Source organism: Lissotriton helveticus, chromosome 6 (assembly GCF_964261635.1).
Source record: "Lissotriton helveticus chromosome 6, aLisHel1.1, whole genome shotgun sequence".
Classification (NCBI taxonomy): domain Eukaryota; kingdom Metazoa; phylum Chordata; class Amphibia; order Caudata; family Salamandridae; genus Lissotriton; species Lissotriton helveticus.
Genome location: NC_136067.1, coordinates 1,091,188,017 through 1,091,204,467, shown reverse-complemented (window position 1 = coordinate 1,091,204,467; position 16,451 = coordinate 1,091,188,017). Strand labels below are relative to the sequence as shown.

Sequence of the window (16,451 nt, the reverse complement as noted above, 5' to 3'; positions counted from 1 at the left end):
TGGTTATTTCTTTTAGAGGGACTGAAGGTCACATGTGTAATGTGAAGTACTGTGTCATAAGCAAAGTGAGGTTATGTTGCCAGACATTCCTGCTAGGGTGTCTGGCTGTATATGCATAATCCGGTGATTTCATCTGTGATGCCTTTAGGGACTGTAATTGCAATGCATTCTAATGATCCACAAATGTGATGAGTACTGTCATTCTAAAGTGATGCTTAAACATGTATTCTTGCGGATGCGCTAAGGTGAAGAACCCAGACTGCTAGTTCTTAAGATGTAGAGGTGTATACTTCATGGTCAGTAGGAAATGCTCAGTCAGGGTTGTGTGTCACCAAGGCAGGGTTACCTATTTTAAATGCTTGTTGGGATAATGGGGTGGGGTCGCCACTAGGATGGTGCCAGTGAGCAGATACCTCGCTCCGTGTTGTTCTACTAACTGCATTGGGGGCAAGATGATGTGCATGCATGGGAGTGGTGGTACTAAACCCACCCCCCTACGGGAGGGGTGGAGATGTTATGCAATGTCACAAAGTAATTCCAATAGCTTATGTATATTTGTAAATTGGTGCATAGTATTGAGTAGGGTGTGTGTTTAATAAATGTACTCTTACTTTTATAAAGCAAAGTACAGACTGGACAATCAATTATTAAGTGTTATTTCTGCGCACCTGCAAATGGCGATTACTAGCCCACACCACCTCCCTTGACTAAGCCTCAGACTGCTCTGCAACGCTGCCCTCTGAGAGTCAGACGCTACAATTGGGTGTTTGGTTCCCAGTGAAGGACAAATGTAGTCATGTTATTTGTGCAGGCCTCACAGATGCTGCCTCGTTTTCCAACAAATACTAAATTGGTTCACATAATGACACAAATCATCAGAATAATTTGACATTTCAAAGAAGATGAAAGTATCCATAAATAGTATATACATATAAATAATCACCAACTCAGAGCACCAAGAAAAGGTAAGCGATAGAGTAAAAGGTAGAATAGATGAGCCAAAGGAAAAAATTAATAAAAGGTATAGTAAAACGGAGAATAGAATATAGAGGCGGCATAACTATAACGTAAGACAGTAGTATAATTATCATGGCATTGGTGGCCCATGGCCTCAGAAACTAATATATCCATATGGATAGATTATTTCTTAAAAAAACAAAAAAAGACCGCTGGATAAAGAAAAGACAGAGCAAGAAATAAAGTAAAAAGTGGAAGAAGAAAATAAATAAAAGATCAAATACTTACCGATAGTTAAAGATATAGAAAAAATGATAAAGTAGAGATGGATAAGAGTTTAGAAATATATAAATAACCCATGACCCGTGACCAGGCCCTGCACCCAACACCCCCATGGGTGCCCAACTCCCACACAGCCTTCAGTGGGGAAGCTCAACCTCTTGTAAGACTCAAACTTTCAAAGATAATGAGTTCTTGTGTTTGCCTAGTAATGCTAAGGTGCGATCTTCTGGAAGAAACAATTTGCAGATGAAACAGTCCGGATTGGTGTAGGGGCAACTCACAGGGAGTTGCAGCCACTGGGCTTTTTAGAATGTATGGGTCCGCAAAAACCATAGAAGTCTTTAGTCTGTAGCGTCCTACCAAGAGTGACTGGAAAACAAGTGGGAGACAATTTCCTAATAAACCTGAGTTAAAAAAACCCACACAGGAATCAATAGTTAACCGCACATTCCAAATGGTTGCCATTTGCTAGTCCTGGGTGGACACCACAAAGGTCCTATGAATTAATTTGTGAATGGCTTGTCATGTAATATAGATGTTTTTTTTACCAAGATATAAGATATTCTGAGTTTGTTAGAAAAGCTAATCATTAGGGGAGGACATTTTCACAAAATGTTCTTGAGCAAAAATAGCAGATAGCTACGTGTGGATTGTGGCAGGATTCTCAATTTGTAGTTGTCTGCCATTTCCTTTCGTCCCTTTACTGCCCTCCCTGATTGTTTCACCCATAGTGGTATGGATTGAGTGTTGGGGAGTTTGAAGGGCACGAGTAGGACCCTTACATTACCTATAAATGGTGTATTGCCATACCCAGCATTGCTGTTGGTGGGGTTGGGCCAATAATATATAATATGCTGGTGCTATTCAGCTAGCTTTCATAATAGGACTAGGACAGGTTTGGATTGTACTTTGTTAATGGTTGTAATAAACACTTCAGGATCTAGCCTGTAGTCTACTGTAGGCAGTACTAATTCTAACATATTCTTTGTTTTTCTTTTTTTACAGGGAAGGTTAACCCTACTCAGTGCGAAGCAGTCACTATGGTAGCGGCTCAAGTAATGGGAAATCACGTTGCGGTGACCGTTGGCGGCAGCAATGGACATTTCGAACTGAATGTGTTCAAGCCCATGATTGTAAGCATGAACCCTTCTAAATCGGTCCCTTTGTTGATAGGCCATTGCTTGGACATAACATGCATGCTCATCCGATTGTAGCATAACAAATAGTTTTTTTAGTTCCAGAAGTCTATTCCTAGCCACATTGTGATAAGAGGGCAGCAACTGCTCTAATTTATGTACTGCTGGTTTTGAGAAAATTGATCTTTCTCACAGCGCTTTGAGACTATTTATCTTGCAGTTTCAGTTAATAAAACCCATCTTTTGATATGTATTCTCATATTAAACTGTTACCGGCATCGTACAACACATTTTTTCCATGTCTAGAGTTTGATTGAACAAGTATTTGCTGCCATTGCAGGTTTAAGATTAAGTATTGTTTAGGGAGAGTTTATTTAGATTAGATCTGTCTAATATTGTATTGGTCATTAATCATAAAAGGTTTATTTCAGGCAGACGCTTGTAAAATATAAGCAAACCACAGCAAATATGAATTTGAAATCACCTAAAGTTATTGTTTATAAGGACTATACTAGAGATGGAATATTGAGATGTTTTAATACACAGAAACAAAGTGCATGGATCTTATTGATCGGTGAACACTAGAAAAATATTTTAATAGACGAGTGGATAAATAATTGATAGTAGTAGGATCGCCCTCCTCACAGTGTTACAATATTTAATTCACTCCAATACAACAGGAGGTCTTTAATGTCTATTGTGTCAGCATCAAAAATATATAAATCATTAAAATCTCTCTTTAATATGGTACAATATACATTTTCTGCAAACCAATTTTTTTGATAGCATAAAAGTCACAATACACCATTTTACATTGTATGGAACTTGATGATCTCTGACTAGTAATCAGGTACACAATGATACATAGCAATAAAAGTGTTTCCATCACCAGTTAGATAATGCATTCATCAAACCATTAATTGCTACCCTAAAACTCCGCAGCTTAGTCCGAAGAAATCCGTTATATTCCACACACAGCATAGTGCATCCACATGGAAGGTTCTTCCTGAGGGCACGGCAAGGTCAAGCAGTACGGGCGTTGGGGACGGATGGGAGCATGCCCCAATGGGTAGGTTGCCTCAGAAAACTATCCCAGCCCCCCTGTAGATGAGGGGGGAACAAATTTAGGGGAGTCACTAAGACTCTTCGGCTCACTGAGCTGGTTGGTGGAAGGGCGCAGCTGACTCCCTCTGCTCTCCACTCCTCCAATAGAGTATCCCTGGCCCGTGCCACCACCAGTGGGCATTGCCCTGCTTCTCCTCCCTGAGTAGATTTGCTTCCTCATAATCTGCCCATCTCAACAAATTTGCGCACCACCTGGAAACCTGTGGAGCCCTCCCACTCCTCCATTTGAGCTTGATTTTGCGCTTTGCCAGGATCAAAGCAAGATCAAGGAACCTAGTGGTGACATTATGTTTATCTGGTCTCAGGAACAGCCCCAGCAAGCAGGCAACAGGGGAAAAGAGGCAAACCACTCTTTTTGATATTGTTCACGATCAACACCACCTTTCCCCAAAACACTTCCATTTGGGGACAGTTAAACACCATATGATATGTCTCACATCCCCCCAGAGTCACATCTAGGGCAGGGAATTTCTGCTCTTGAGTAGAATATAACGATTTTTTCAGGATAAGATACACCCAATGAATATAGTAAACATTGATCAGTATAAACCGTGCATTGCGGGAGACATGGGGGACTTCAGACAAAAACATTTCACAGTCTTCGTCTGCAAGTTGTGTGCCGAAATAGACCACCCAGATTTCTCGAAGAGCCTTGACTCCATGAATGCACTGCAAAGCTGTACAGAGGAAATGACAGCCTTGTGACGCAGGTGGTTCTTCTTATCCTCTGAGCCATCTCCTCCAATGGAGCGCAGTGAGCGCGCCCACAAAAAAGAAGTGACCCGCCGGTAAGTCATACTCCTGTAAATCTTCAAAGGACCGCAGAATCTGAGCTCCATATAAGTCACCAAGCGTTTTCATCCCTAGCACCGCCCACTATCCCAAACGCTGGGTGGCCCCCTCCTGGAGAAATCGTCCCAACCAATGGAGAGGCAGGGCTAGGGATTATGGGGCAGTCACTACTGCTCCTTAAAAATACAGAATCCAGCAGTACTTAGCCACTGGCTACAGGGTAGAAGGCTCAGCTTGGACTCATTTAGGTTCTAGAAAGTGGTGCGACAGCCAAGACAATGGCTGTGTGCTTCTTTCCTCCAGTGGGTCCCCCCTAATTTTGCCAGCCACTCATTGGTTGACCCATTGCAATTGGCCCTCCAGATAGTATGCCACAAAGTGTTGGGCTGCTACCCCACCTCCTGTGGTCTCAGAAGGACTACTCTGCTGCTGCGGCCCGGCCCGGCCCGCTAGATAAGTACAGTTCATGTACTGCATAGAATGCAGTACATGAAATATACCTCGGGAATGATGATGGGGAGGGTAGAAAAATAATACAAAAGGGGTAGGTCTACAATTTTGGCAACAGCTACTCTCCCCCTACCGATAACGAAAGGGGGTATTCTCCCTTTGTAGTTCCAGATGCGGAGTATGCCCTTGGTGCCCTCCTGCAAAGGAAATGCACTAGTCTTTTGTCAGTTCACACTCCGTCCTGAAAGAGCTCCAAATTCCTCTAAGAGATGGCTAGCCCTGGGTATATGTACTCTGGGTCCCGCCTAAAGAACAATATGTAATCCGTGTACAATGTAATAAGGTGCAAACTTCCGTGGTACATAATGGCATCATAAGATGTACCTTTGCACGCTCTATTTACCAGTGGTTCCACCGCCAGCATGAACAGGGATAAGAAACAGCCTTGTTGCGTCCCTTACCCCACCACATAGGAGTTCTACACTGTCTCCCCAGTCCTGACCCGCGTGGTAGGATTTGTGTACAGCAATCTCATCCATGAAATGAACCCCTCTCCTAGGCCTAATAGGCAAAGCGCTGGGTATAAATAGTCCCAGTCCAGGCTATCGAAAGCTTTCTCATTGTCCACTGACGTTACTGCTGCCCGGTCGTTTTGAGAATGCTGTAAGTATCGACTCAGACATCCTCCGAATATTCCTTGCTGTGTTTCGTTTAGGTATAAAGCCCGTCTGATCAGCATGTACCAATCGAGGCATATGCAGCATCAGCCTCATAGTTAGTAACTGGCTCAGGATTTTATAGTTGACATTTAGCATAGACAATGGGCGATACGGTGTTGGATCCTGAGGTTGGGGACCTGGTTTGAGGAGGGGTGCTATCATGACCTCCTTCAAAGTATTGGACAGTGCTTGTGCCGCCCTATATACCTCCTCAAGTAGAGGGGCCAGTTGAGTGCTATAAGCCGTATAATACTCCACTGGCAGTCCATCTGATCCCAGGACTTTACCCCTGGCCATAGCTCTAATCACTTCTGTAATTTTTTTTATATATATATTTTTATATAAACTTTCTTTTTCATTTGAAAGAAATTGTATCCATTACAGTAGCCCAATTCTAGTATCTTGACATACATATTATGAGAAAACATGTGAAAACAAAAAGATGAGAATGAACAAGGGGTATTGCCAGGGCCATTAGAGCGAAACACCGCGGTTAAATGTCAGTGAGGTGATCATGCAAATAACATGGTCTTGTACAGTTGAAATCAAAACAGCTTGACAACAATCATACAACATTGACACATCCAGTGCCCTTTTTATGTTCCGGGTTTCCTTTTCCCTCAACTCAGTCTGAGGCATGCATGCAGCTGGCAACATTGTATGGGTTCAGCTCTCCCCGCTTCCTGCACTTTCGACTCCGACTGCATTTTATGCTGCCTTGCATTTAAGGTATGTTTGATATGGTTCCCAAATATCTTGTGGCCTACAGGTTAATGGCCTTCGGGCATTGTAATTATTCGACTGTGTGATGCAGTATGGCAAATCTGTAAACCATTCAGCTAATGTTGGCAATGACCCTTCATCCAACGCATGGCCACTCTCCGTTTTGCAAGTAATATTCCGAGTGCAACCAGTCTGATCGATGCCCTGGGTACTAATTTATCGTAGCCTAAAAGGGCCACCAAGGGAGTGATAAGTAAGGGGGTTTCCTGTTATATCCTGAACCGCCTTGGCCACCGCTGTCCAAAAATGCACGGACACCAGGACAATACCAGGCTAAATCAGTGAAATTGGCACCACCCCCACCCACATCTCATGCAACTATCATCCTCCCTCAGGCCATATTTATACAGTTGCCCTGGAGTGTAGAAGACTCTGTGCAGATATTTGAAATGTATTAAGCTATGTCTACCATTTTCTGAGATGGACTTTGTGACTGAGCAGCAGTATGACCACTGTTCCTCTGTTATAATAATGCCTATTTCTTCCTGCCAATCCTGGCATGATTTCGTCTGACTGAGGTTATGTTCTGATATTGCAAGTTTGTCTAAGATTGAGATGCCTCTCCGTGAGCTCTGGCTCTGCAATAGATATGTCAGCAGTGTAATTTCCTGAGGCTCTGACATATTTTCTCTTAGCTTGGCGTGGGATGCTTGTCTAACTCGATAGTAGTGATACTTCATGAGTGGAGAAGGGTCAGAATGCTCTGTCCCAACCTGTAACCAAGAGCGATCCTCCCTATTTAAAAACAAATCCCCCATGTTTTTTGTTTAGTGCGTGTAGCGCCTGTATTATTGCCTTGTCCTCTCAAAAAGGAAACCAACTGCACCATTCTACCAGTAGTTTGGGAGAATAAGGGTATATAATTCCCTGCCTATCTGCAGTCTTATGTAGTTGATGTCTAGTGATCCCACCCAGGGTCAAATACATGCTATCGCCTCTGTGGTTTTGAGGGCAAATACTGTGGGAGAATGAATGGGGTCACCTAATCTCTTTTTAGGGATAGGTGTGGCAAATTAGATGGCCTTCGTATCTAGGCATAAGCGTGGACATGTCGTGCAGCGCTGTTGTATCTCTCGAGGTCTGGGGCAAGAAGTCCACCTGCGGTATAGGGTCTTACCAGTGTAGCCCACTGGACCCTGGGTTGCTTACCCGCCTAGGTCAGTCTGATTAGTAGAGTGCCGAGAGTACGAAAAAGCGATTTTTGGTAACAAGATTGGGATATTAAGGGGATCTCTGGATCTGTGTGTACTTGGATACCGAGTTATCACACAGGTTCTGTGGTCCACTTCAAAGGGTAGTCTATTTGTACAAGGGTAGTGGAAGCAATTAATGCGTAGTCTGGAGTGGCTGCCAAATCTCATCACTTCCTGTAACATTGGATTTAGGATACGATCAAGGTTTCTTACATATAATAGTGTCTTCTGCATATGCAGATATTGTTAAATTGAATTGCGGAAAATGTATACCTCGATGCGAATGGTATTCCTGGATTGCACATGCCAAGGGTTCGGCCACCAGTGCATATAATAATGGGGAGAGTGGACACCCTTGTCTAGTGCCCCTTGCTACCTAATAAACTATAACATATGAATCCCCCTCCCTACCCACGCCATGTATTCCTTCCTAATACATGGCATCTGGATCCCTCCCTTAGTACCTCACTCCCTTATAGGCCCGCTGCTGTGTGTGATACACGCGGGGGCGGTGAGTACCCCTGTGCTGTACTCCAGTTATCATTTTGTGACCGATTATCATACATAGACCTCCACCTTATGAGCAACTACTAAGCATGCTAAATTTTAGGTGCTAGTTCAATTATGCAAAAAAGGCAATAAGTAGCTATTGTTCTAAACATATCAGGTTATACATTAGACTCTTCTAAATGATGCATCCTAAATCTTAACGATATTGGCAGTGGCAGTCCACCTCTGGAGCTCGTATATGGTTCATCCTGTGAATGAGAGCGTTAATCCTGGTTATCCAGATCACTGCAGGGGCCACCATCATCCAATTCGGAGTCCTGAACAGATTTCTTAGATTTGGCTTTGTGATGCTTTTTGAGTACTTGTTGCAGACTGTTTGGCTCTGTATAGACAAGAGTTTTGCCATCTATTGTGACTGAGTCTTGCAGGGTGAAGCATGGCGTATTCTAAATTGAGTTCAATCAGTTTTCGCTTAAGGGGAGCATATTGTTTCCACGCCTCTTGTACCTGAAAGTGAAATCCGGGTATATGGACAGTTCGGATCCCTCGTAGCGGGAGTAGTTTTGGAGCCTGGCAATGATTGGGTAACAGCCCTGGCCCACATGGACTGCCGTGTCTTCAACTATGCTGATGACACCCAGCTCATTCTCCGGATTGACAACACCACCCGAGCCGAGGAAACGGCTCAAAAGATCCTCAGATTTACCATAAACTGGATGACTAAAAATTCCCTGAAAATCAACCCGGAGAAAACTGAAGTCCTTGTGCTAACCGCAAAAAGCAACCCATGGAACGACCACTACTGGTCCGAGGAGTTGGGCACCACTCCCTCCCCCGCCACCACCGTAAAAAGCCTAGGCATTAAATTGGACCAAGAGCTTTCCATGACCAACCAAATAACCACGGTAACAGGCACCTGTACTGGACTCCTAAGACCACTACGTAAGCTGGCCCCCTTGCTCTCCCCGGCTTCCCTCCAAATGATCATCCAAGCTACAATCCTTTCCTGGCTGGACTACTGTAATGCGTTATACCTTGGCCTCCCTCAAAAACTCATTAGCAAACTCCAGGTGGTACAGAATGATGCAGCCAGGCTGATCTTTGGGCTACCTAGAAGATCCCATGCCTCCCCTCTGCTTAACAAACTTCACTGGATCCCCATCAGCCAAAGAGCAAAGTTCAAAGGCCTTTGCATTGCCCATAAAGCGATATACGGCAAAGCTCCAGCATATATAAAGGGACGCCTCAATATCTACATACCAGGGCGCTCACTTCGATCTACAGAGGTTTGTAACCTGGCGACTCGCCAATATTCCCTGGCTTCGAAAGGGGGGAGAACGTTTTCTGTCATACTCCCTAAACTCTGGAATCAGCTGCCAGACCACCTCCACAAAGAATCTTCACTTCTCGAATTCAGAAAACAACTAAAAACACTATTGTTCAAGGAAGCACTGACCACCGGCTAAACCTCCCATCACTGTCGGTTTTCCTGATCGGCCCACTTTGTTTTAAGCCTCGCCTCCAAAGCACTTAGAGACCTGTTGGTGATTAGCGCTATACAAATACAAATACACTGCTGTAGAAATGAGAAAAGGGAACTATCTGGTAGTTAATACCAAACTAAGCCGCAAAGGTAACTTTGATAGGAGGAGCAGTAAAATGATTGAATTGCAATTTGTAAAGCGCGTGGTTACCCAAAAAAGGAAGTATCCTGGCGTCCAGGGAAACCAAGCTGAAAGGTAGTGCCTATGTAGAGAGCAGGAGTTTTTTACATTTTTCTTAAGTTGATGAGATCTTTGTGCACGAATATCCAGAGGAGGAGCACTCCTTGGGTGGAAAGTTGCCATAGCATACCCTGGGCCTTCAGCACGAGTTTTCCTAAATTTAGAAGTCTTCACATAACGTTGAATGCTAGATCAGAGGGTTCTTGAGGGAGTGTAGGTGGAGCATAGGAGGCCACGTGACTGTCAGTGGACAGACTGTATAAGACTTTGTTTTAAAAGCAATAGGCCTTGAATATGCAACGCCATTGTAGGTGGAACAGATGGGAAGACATCCTGGTTTTCCACTTGTTTACTCTTATTCTATACATACGTTAGGTGGTGTATGGGATGGATAAGAATTGCTGGGGCCCTTTAAGCAGTTTTACCTTATTTTAATGTCTGTGAGTCCCACCATAGCCTCAATCATGCTCTTTATAGTGGGTAGGGGAGTGATGAAGAAAAATTACCATTATCAAAGTGAATGTTTAAAACAATTGCCATAATGCTGCTGAGGAAGGCGCTATTGTTCCCTTCCCAGCATTAATAATTTTAACCTGGATTCTCAACAACGCCCACAAAAATCCCACCCCATATTTCTTAAATAGTTTACTGTATTGTTGTAGACCCTGGAATTTTGTAAACATTTTGGACTATACAAAGGAAGTCAATCTTTCACATTAGAATACATTAGTAAAGCTATATATATGACCGGGACGCGTTTTGTTTGAGCAACGTAGTCAACCTAACCGGTAGCGCTAGGAGGCAGATGACGGTAGAATGGGCGCTATAGAGATAACACTAACACAACATGAGATCTCCTTTGCAAGTCCGAGCACAATATTTTTCAAATCATGCCATGAGTCAACCATGCGGCAGGCTAGGGGCATACAGATCTCTCTGCTCACTTCTCTCAACTCGACTTCATACATCCCCCAGCAGCCTCCGTGTAATGCAACACCACCTCTGTGACCATAGGAACCCCTGTGCATCGTTAAAGCAAAGCCTGGGTCACAGGCGGTTCTCCTGCCAGCGCATCTCTCCGCTCAGCGAGGCGCTGGAAGAGTTTATCCCGGGTAACAGAAACTTGTTACCCTTCGGTAAAGATTTATAGCTTTGATAAAAACAGAGCTCGTTCCCATCTAACCAGAATAAAACAAGTGGCCATGAAAGCGATCGCGATTATAAAACAAGTGGGGGGAGTGCGGCCGAGAGCAGGGACATGCAGCTTTTCCCTTGCGGGAGCGATTGCTATAATTGCTACCAGATGGTGCCGCTCGCTCCACCAAGGGAATTACCAAACGTGCACGCGTTGCCATTCAAAGCAATGCAACTTGTACACGTTTTTGCCTGAAAAAGGCAATCGATGGCTGAAGGTCCTTTTTGTGTGCTGCGTAGGCGAGACCTAATAAACTATAACATATGAATCCCCCTCCCTACCCACGCCATGTATTCCTTCCTAATACATGGCATCTGGATCCCTCCCTTAGTACCTCACTCCCTTATAGGCCCGCTGCTGTGTGTGATACACGCGGGGGCGGTGAGTACCCCTGTGCTGTACTCCAGTTATCATTTTGTGACCGATTATCATACATAGACCTCCACCTTATGAGCAACTACTAAGCATGCTAAATTGTAGGTGCTAGTTCAATTATGCAAAAAAGGCAATAAGTAGCTATTGTTCTAAACATATCAGGTTATACATTAGACTCTTCTAAATGATGCATCCTAAATCTTAACGACATTGGCAGTGGCAGTCCACCTCTGGAGCTCGTATATGGTTCATCCTGTGAATGAGAGCGTTAATCCTGGTTATCCAGATCACTGCAGGGGCCACCGTCATACAATTCGGAGTCCTGAACAGATTTCTTAGATTTGGCTTTGTGATGCTTTTTGAGTACTTGTTGCAGACTGTTTGGCTCTGTATAGACAAGAGTTTTGCCATCTATTGTGACTGAGTCTTGCAGGGTGAAGCATGGCGTATTCTAAATTGAGTTCTCTCAGTTTTCGCTTAAGGGGAGCATATTGTTTCCACGCCTCTTGTACCTGAAAGTGAAATCCAGGTATATGGACAGTTCGGATCCCTCGTAGCGAAGTGTTTGGAGCACCCTGGCTCTCAGTAATGCTGCATCCCTGTCTCTGTAGTTTTGGAGCCTGGCAATGATTGGGCAAGGGGGGAGGGGCGGCCGTGAGGCCAGTGAGCGGTGTGTCCGCTCCACTATAAAAACAGGTGTGAATGAATCTGGACCTAGCAAGGTTATGAGCAACTGTTCAACAAGTTGTTGCATGTTCCCGGTGGTTAAAGACTCGGGCAATCCTATTATGCGCAGATTATTACACCTTTTAAGTCCTCAGTCTTATTTTGCAGCAACGGCATCTGTGTTTCCATTTGTTTTTGCCCCAGTAGTTTCAATTTGTTGATTTTCGGCATCGGACACTTTTCTTTCTACCATGTTGATTCTTTCAGCCTGCTTGTCCATTCTTTCTGACATACAGTCCATGCGGCACGCGAGGGAGTCAATTTTGCTATCTATAGTTGTGAGACTTTGTTGCATGGAAGTTAGTATAGCTCTCAGATCTCCCCCCAGTTCTGCCCTCAGGGCTCCCTGCTCCGAGGATTGCGCCTCTGTCATCATCCCTGGCCCTAGTGTATTTACGCTGCTAGAATTGCAACTTTGGCTGGTTTCCACATTGCGCGGCAGATAATGCGGACTATATGGTGCACAGGGAGCAAAAGAGTGTTAGTGACGTATTCTAGGTGTATTAGAGCCAGTCCCCTGGTGTGTCCCACGATGACAGCAATGTTGGCTACAGCCATCCACAGCCTGTTGCAGCCGGGTGTATTAATATGTTATTGTGGGCTCTGTCTACGCCCCTGCCCCTCACAATGTGATATCCTTATAGAAGGCACACTCCGGAGCAGCAGTGGTTGCGTCACAATCTCCCATCGCATCCTCTTCCCTGGACTTTATCTCATCGAGGGGCAGGAATCAACCCCCAGCTTCAGTGCGGTATCTCCAGCCGGGGAACCGCACAAGCGAAGGAGCCTCCCGACACTGTTGTAGGCCAAAACAGCTGGGAGATCTATGCATTCACACATAGTCAGAGTCTGGTAGTTTCTGGGTGCTGAGCTCTGGCCATGTCTGGCGAGGCCCACACCACGGTTCAGGGCCTTCGGATCACACCCACCAGCCGCAGCTGCCCCCGCCACAGACCAAGAAAGCCAGACAGTCCAGGCAGGCACTCCAAGTCGAAGTATTGCGGCCCCCGCGGCCAGTAACAGCGTCACACTCCGCCGGGTAGGCCACGCTCGCAGCACTTGCTTACCTTCGCAGATCTCTGTCAAAAGTAGGTCGTTTCACCCGCCGAGCATTTTGTTCAGTGACAGAAGGTACGCATATCCAGGGCGCACATTTTAGCCCCTAGAATTATAGGGGTATACGCTAAATTTTGCCAGATCAATAAATTGGTCTCGGGAACTCGCTTAGGCTGCGGCCATCTTTGAGCCAGGCAAACTCCTCCCCCCCAAGCTCAGGATTCTTTTGTAATATTGAAGTAAATAAAATATTCTTGTGATATTGTAAGGAGTACGAGCCTTCTTTGTTTATTGTAAGGTGATTGATGTGGCCTGATTTGAAATTTTAGGGTGCTACGTTGTAGCAGGTTTCTCGCACACAACTTGAAGTAAGTATTGTGAATATAAATTTGAATTACATTTCAGAGGAGTTTGCTTTATGATACCATACTTACCCATTTTTGGTAACAAAGCAAACATGTTACTTCTGTAACTCTTTTTCTGGTTGATACAGTAGCTGCTTGTGGATTCCTCACCTTTTTGAATTATTCCAATTTGAAGCATTCCACTGAAACTTTTTTCCTCCGCTCTCCCAGGCGATGAGGATCTCATAATGGGAAGGTTCTGCATGTGACTCCGCGTCCAGTCATCGAGCCATTAGAAGACCTCATCGGCGTGCGGACGTCCTTTCTACCCATATTTTCCGTGCCTTCGAGATGAAATGGATGAACTAACAACCTTCCCACAAGTATACATTGTATACAAAACACAACCAAGTATGGAAATACTACATCATAAATATTTCCCAAAATCAAGTAACCTTATTATTTAAGCAAATAAATCACATAAAACATGAATTAATTTTCGGTATAAGCACATAGGCAACGGGGATGCAGGTGGGTCAATGAAGAATCCACAGGCAGATACTGTATCCACTAGAAAAAGTATTACCTAAGGTAAGTAACTTGTTCTTCTGATGGATACATCTGCCTGTCGATTCCTCACCTTTTGAATTAAATCCCCAAGCAGTCTCTCATTGGGAGGAGGGTGCCTTCCTTTACCAAAACATCCTGAAACACAGACCGAGCAAAATGGCCATCCCTGCTCACTTCCAAATCCAAGCAATAGTGCTTTGCAAAAATGTGGAGGGAGGCCCAAGTTGCCGCTCTGCAGATGGACACCTCCTATCCAATGCAGAAGAAAGAAGACGACTTAGCTCTGGTAGAATGAGCACGAATACCTTCAAGAGTCTCCTTCCTAGTAAAGGTGTAGCTGATCTTGATGCACAAGATTATCCACCTGGACAACATTCTTTTGTGGACAGCAATGCCTTTCCTCTTGCCCACATATCCTATGAAGAGTTTGTCATCCAGCCTGAAGTCTTTGGTTTTGTATCCAAGTAGAAGCTCACTGCCCTCTTGGGGTCCAAACAATGAAGTCTCTCCTCTTCCTTAGAAGGATGCGCGGGAGGGTAGAAAGAAGGTATGGTAATGAACGGCCCCAAGTGGAATGGAGTAACCACCTTAGGCAGGAAAGCAGCTCTGGTTCTAAGAACCCTCTTATGCGCATGTAAAGAGGCAAAAGGAGGCTTGGACCTAAGAGGCTGCAATTCACTCACCCTCCTTGCTGATATGATTGTCACTAAAAATATAGTTTTAAATGCGAGATACCTTAAAGGGCCACTATGCAAAGGTTCAAAGGGTGAACCCATCAGAAACGTAAGAGCTTGATTCAAATCCCACTGAGGCATAATAAAGGGAGTGGGAAGAAACCTATCAGTGAGACCCTTAATAAATGTTATAAATATAGGAGATTTAAACCGAGAGGGTTGATCTGGCAAACAAAGAAACGCCTACAAGGCAGATAAGGAACCTTTTAACAGTAGCCACAGCGCAAGGGAATGAGAAACTCAGAACATCAGATAAATGGGCATTCAAGGCATCAATTGATTTATCTGCGCACCATTTCACAAATATTGCCCACTTACCAGCATAGACCGATTTGGTGGAGTGTGTTCTGGCTGATAAAATAACATCCACCACATCCTCTGTGTTGCCTGTTCAATCTCCAGGCATGAAGATGCAGGCTCTGGAGGTGGAGGTGTAGAACCTGCCTCTGCAACTGGGAGAGTAGGTCTGGCCTGAGAGAGACACAGAGGGTACAATGAGAGGTAAAGATCTGCGTACCACACTCTTCATGGCTAATCCGGGGCGATCATTATGACTTGGCCTCAGTCTTGACAAATCTTCCTCAGAACTAGAGGAATCAAAGGTATGGGGGAAATGCGTAAAGAGGCTGTGAGCCCCAATCCAACTGAAACGTGTCCCCCAACGCTCCTCGCGTCGGATATTGGAGACAACTCTACCAGGTATCACCCACTGTTGTGATTATAGTATTCTGATAATGTTTAACATACTGTTATATACCTGCATTGGAAAAACTTGTATGCCTCTCTTGCAACAATAAAAAATTACGACACAAAAATAATCACTGTGGTCATCAGAGAAGGAGGCTAAAATGGTTTCCCTAGAGACAAATTGCCTGAAACACTCAACCATTGCAGATCCGCTGCAGTGTCTCTGGAGATTGTGACCAATTCCTTGAGATCTCCGTTGTGTTTAAACCACTGCCTGTGGAGGCACCACTGGAGGTCCCTCATATGCCAGAGTGCATGGCTGACCTACAGAATGTAGGAAGCAAACAGACCTAGCAGATGCAGGACCTTCAGGACTGGAACAGACACTCCATTCTGAAACAGTGGAATCATAATCTCGATGTCAGTTGATATTTGCAATTACTTGTGATAACTTTTTAGATTACTCTTGAGGTTACTTTTTCTGCTCATTGTGGTATGCCTGGATATCACACTGTGACATTTCCTAGACAAAGGTAAGTAAAGCACTTTGACACTAAAACACAGTTGCTTGGGTTTCCATATAAACACAACTCAACACTTTAAAACTTTTTCAGAGGAAAAACAGTCAATGCAGTCCTACGGAAGAAAATGTGGTTATCGGTTTGCAGGTAAGCCATCTGATTTGAGTCAAGTTTCGGGGGCTAAAACAAGAGTTCCCCCAGGGTCAAGGATGCACTCAAAGAGCACCCTCAGCGGCACGAGGGCGGCCGGGTTCAGAGTGGGAAGGCTCAATGTTGACCTATGAGGGTAGGGGGCCATCAGTTGGAGGCTGCTCTTGGGCAAGCCACTAGGTTGAGGAAGCAAAGCTCCTAGGGTTAAGCTCGGGGCAAAGGGGGACCTGAGTAAGCACACAAGATGCACCCACAGCAGCACAGGGGCGGCCGGATGCAGGGTGCTGGATTGGCATTGGGTGCCCTGTTTTCAATGGGAGATCTCCGGTCGGAACAAAGACTGCAGGTTCGGGCAGGGAGACTTTCTGGAGGTGACCACTGGCTGGACAGGTAAGTTGGGATGCAAGGAGGTTCCTGGACAG

The 16,451-nt window shown here is 44.8% G+C and overlaps 1 protein-coding gene across 2 annotated transcripts in view; it reads left to right on the top strand.

Moving 5' to 3' along the window:
- FH (fumarate hydratase) overlaps window positions 1–16,451 on the top strand; it is a 320,603-nt gene that overhangs the window by 241,581 nt on the left and 62,571 nt on the right. For both annotated transcript variants that reach the window (XM_078648745.1, XM_078648746.1), the window contains exon 8: window positions 2,245–2,372. In XM_078648745.1, the coding sequence (XP_078504871.1) occupies window positions 2,245–2,372 (128 nt within the window). The remainder of the gene's footprint in view (window positions 1–2,244; window positions 2,373–16,451) is intronic.